This window comes from Myotis lucifugus, unplaced genomic scaffold (genome assembly GCF_000147115.1).
Source record: "Myotis lucifugus unplaced genomic scaffold, Myoluc2.0 scaffold_389, whole genome shotgun sequence".
Lineage (NCBI taxonomy): Eukaryota > Metazoa > Chordata > Mammalia > Chiroptera > Vespertilionidae > Myotis > Myotis lucifugus.
In genome coordinates, this window is record NW_005871437.1 from 37,363 (window position 1) to 40,735 (window position 3,373).

Sequence of the window (3,373 nt, forward strand, 5' to 3'; positions counted from 1 at the left end):
GGGGGAGGGGGGGGCGGGCCTCAGCCCAGCCTGCACCCTTTAGCAGTCTGGGAGCCCTCAGGGGATGTCCGACTGACAGCTTAGGCCTGCTTCCCCGGGGAGTGGGCCTAAGCCCCAGTCGGACATCCTTAGCGCTGCCGCGCGGGAGCTACCACTGCCGCTGCGCTCGCCAGCCATCAGCCTGGCTTGTGGCTGAGTGGGGGAGTGCACTGACCACCAGGGGGCAGCTCCTGCGTTGAGCATCTGCCTCCTGATGGTCAGTGCACATCATAGCAACTGGTCATTCTGCTATTCGGTCAATTTGCATATTAGTCTTTTATTATATAGGATTTGCTTACTATAATTCATTTAATATAAATTTATGTTGAAAAAAGCTCCTAGATTTATTGAATTTCGAGTCTGACCTGTGGTTGCCTTGGCAGGGCCAGACCAAACGATTTCATGAGTCTTATACAACCTGTAGGCCGAACGTTCCCCACCCATTTTAGCCAAAGTACTCTTTCTTCAAATCAAATCATAAACAGAACCAAACCAGCACCCATACCCCATTTTCTCTGGGTTCGTTGCACACCCACTCCTAGGACTCTGGGGTTCTATCTCACATTGTTGGAAAGCCACCACTAGGGTTTCTTCTTGCTCTGTCCAGGATTTCATAACCTAAGACTGTTTGTTGTACTACTGACTGAATAGAGTAATCTCAGTAGCACCTCTACCGCCATGCATTTGATCTTTCAGGACTGTAAGATTGCCTCCTAACTCTCAGGCTACAGAGTTGTAGACAACAGCTCAGAGCTGGAGTCAGAAAGATCCTGTCTTGGCTCTGCCTGTCCGACAGCTGTGTGACTCAGGATACACACCCAAACTTCTCTCGTCTTCACTTCCCTCCTCTTTACAACTGGGGTGATATCTTTCTCACAGGGTAATGTGAATATTAAATGAGAATACATGCTAGGTTCAAGGCCTTATCCTATATAATAAAACCCTAATATGCTAAGTGCCCGGTCGGCCATTCAACCAATCAAAGCATAATATGCTAATGATATGCTAAGGCAGCTTAACCACTCACTATGATGTGCACTGACCACCAGGGGGCAGAGGCTCTGACTGGTAGGTTAGCTTGCTGCTGGGGTCCGGCCAATCGAGACTGAGACAGGCTGGACATGCCCTGAAGTCCTCCCACGGTCCCTCCCCAGCTGGCCAACCTCCTGCGTCCCTCCCGGCCCCGACCGTGCACCAGGCTGAGGGACCCTCCCACCCAATACACAAATTTCGTGCACTAGGCCTCTAGTGAGTACTTTAAAAAGCTAAGATTAGTGTGTAGTACAGAAAAATTTGAACACCTGGAATATGCCCTCATGCCTCCATCCCCAGTCCCTTGAGTGTGAACTCTGAGCCACAGGGACTCTGTTGAGAAGCAGGGAGCAATGTCTGTGGCCCAGCGTCTCACCAACCCAAAATGGACAGAGAGAAGCCTGGCTTCTCTCCCCAGCACACTGACTTGCAGGGACAGAAAAGACAGAAGTGTTCTAGGCCCAGCTCCACTGGAGCTCTAGGCTCTCTGTTCTCTCATTGTCCTGGACTGTATGGGAAGGAGCTGGGCAGAGAATGATTATAATGAAGACTTCTGGGCAGTCTGGCTGGAAAGGGCTCCATACTTTAAAGCAAACAAACTCTCTCAATCTTCTGTGTCCCTTTCTGGCTTTGCTCCCTAAGCTTAAACTTAATGACAGCTAACAGTGGTAGCGAAGCTTCTCCATAAAGACCTCTTATGGATCATTCCAGGCCTCCCAAGAGAATATAGTAACTTTTTGGAGATGAGTGCACAGCAGAAAATGACTTTTTCAATGTTTCTCTCACTCTACTCCCCTGGCCATAGCTTATTGGTCTTGAGGTGGAAATTTGATCTAAGGTGGGCTCATGAAAGGATCTAGTTCATTCTGGGCTATTCTGTGAAGCAGGGAAAGCAGGTCTGTAGAGAGAAGGAAATGAACAAAGAGGCGCTACCTAATGGATATCAATCCTGGTTTCAGTTTTGCTTAAGGCTGGTTTTACTTGTCCTTGCATTCTGTGAAATACCTCTATATCATCAAGTAAATGCTCGCTTTGAAAAAAAGAAAAGAAAAACTAGCTTGTCATATTTGCCACTCTAGAGATCTAACATTGAAAGGGTGCAAAGTTCCTTAAATAAGCTTCAGATAAGAGAGCTGAGGGATATTAGCATAATCAATGGACACAGATACTGGGGCGGTGGGGGTTTGTCCTGGGGGGTGACAGGGGCCTTGGGGGTCAATCAAGAAAAAGGAGACATCTGTAATACTTTAAACAAAAAAAAAAAAGAGAGAGAGAGAGAGAGAGAGAGGGCTGAGGGTTAGGCTGGAGATCCTGGAAGAATACCCTCCCCCTCTGACAGCATCTTACTGCTCTTCCAGCAAACGGCCGAACTTCTGCCGGGCCATCTCCATTAGCCCGTCCACTTCACTTTTGGAACGTTTGAAGTTCTCAATGCTGAACGCGTACACCGTCACCTCTCGGATGCCCAGGGCCAAACACCAGTGCAGAGTCTGAGAAGGGAGAAGACAAGGAGCTAGGGTGTAAGGAAGAGTAGGAAGGGAAATAAGAGATGCCTCGGCCCCGACTCAGAAAAGCATCAAGCTAGGATAACACCAATGCTTCTGTCAGAATAATGAACTAAATATGCAGAAAGCCACCACTTGAGAACTGAAAATGTGAACTTAGTGAGTACTAGGCTGATGCCACTGTGGTCTACTGGAAAGAACTCTCCACTGAGAGAATAAAACACCAGGTTCTAGTCCTTGGCTCCATCATGCACTTATTATGTGACTATAGGCGAATCATTTAACCTCTCTGGGCCTAAGTCTCCTTGTCTGTAAAAAGAGCCCGGCTAGCCCTAGCTGGTTTGGCTCAGTGGATAGAGCGTCAGCCTGCGGACTGAAGGGTCCCAAGTTCGATTCCAGTTGAGGGCACATGCCCAGGTTGCGGGCTCCATCCCCAGTAGGGAGCATGCAAAAGGCAGCCAATCAATGATTCTCATCATTGATGTTTCTATCTCTCTCTCCCTTTCCCTTTCTCTCTGAATTCAATAAAAATGTATATATTAAAAAAAAAGAAAAAGAAAAAAGAACCCAGCTGGTGTGGCTCAGTGATTGAGCGTCACCCTATGAATCAGGAGGTCACAGTCCGATTCCCAGTCAGAGACATGCCCAGGTTGCAGGCTCGATACTCAGTATGGGGCGTGCAAGAGGCGGGCGGATCAAATAATCTTTCTCATCATTGATGGTGCTATCTTCTCCGCCTCCCTCCTCCTCGAAATCAATAAAAAAATATGAAAAAAATAAAAAATGCCACTAAAAAG

At 47.7% G+C, this 3,373-nt stretch overlaps 1 protein-coding gene across 3 annotated transcripts in view; it reads right to left on the reverse strand.

Moving 5' to 3' along the window:
* DHDDS (dehydrodolichyl diphosphate synthase subunit) overlaps positions 1–3,373 on the reverse strand; it is a 31,220-nt gene that overhangs the window by 22,324 nt on the left and 5,523 nt on the right. For all 3 annotated transcript variants that reach the window (XM_006101956.3, XM_014467352.2, XM_023743440.1), the window contains exon 4: positions 2,419–2,561. In XM_006101956.3, the coding sequence (XP_006102018.1) occupies positions 2,419–2,561 (143 nt within the window). The remainder of the gene's footprint in view (positions 1–2,418; positions 2,562–3,373) is intronic.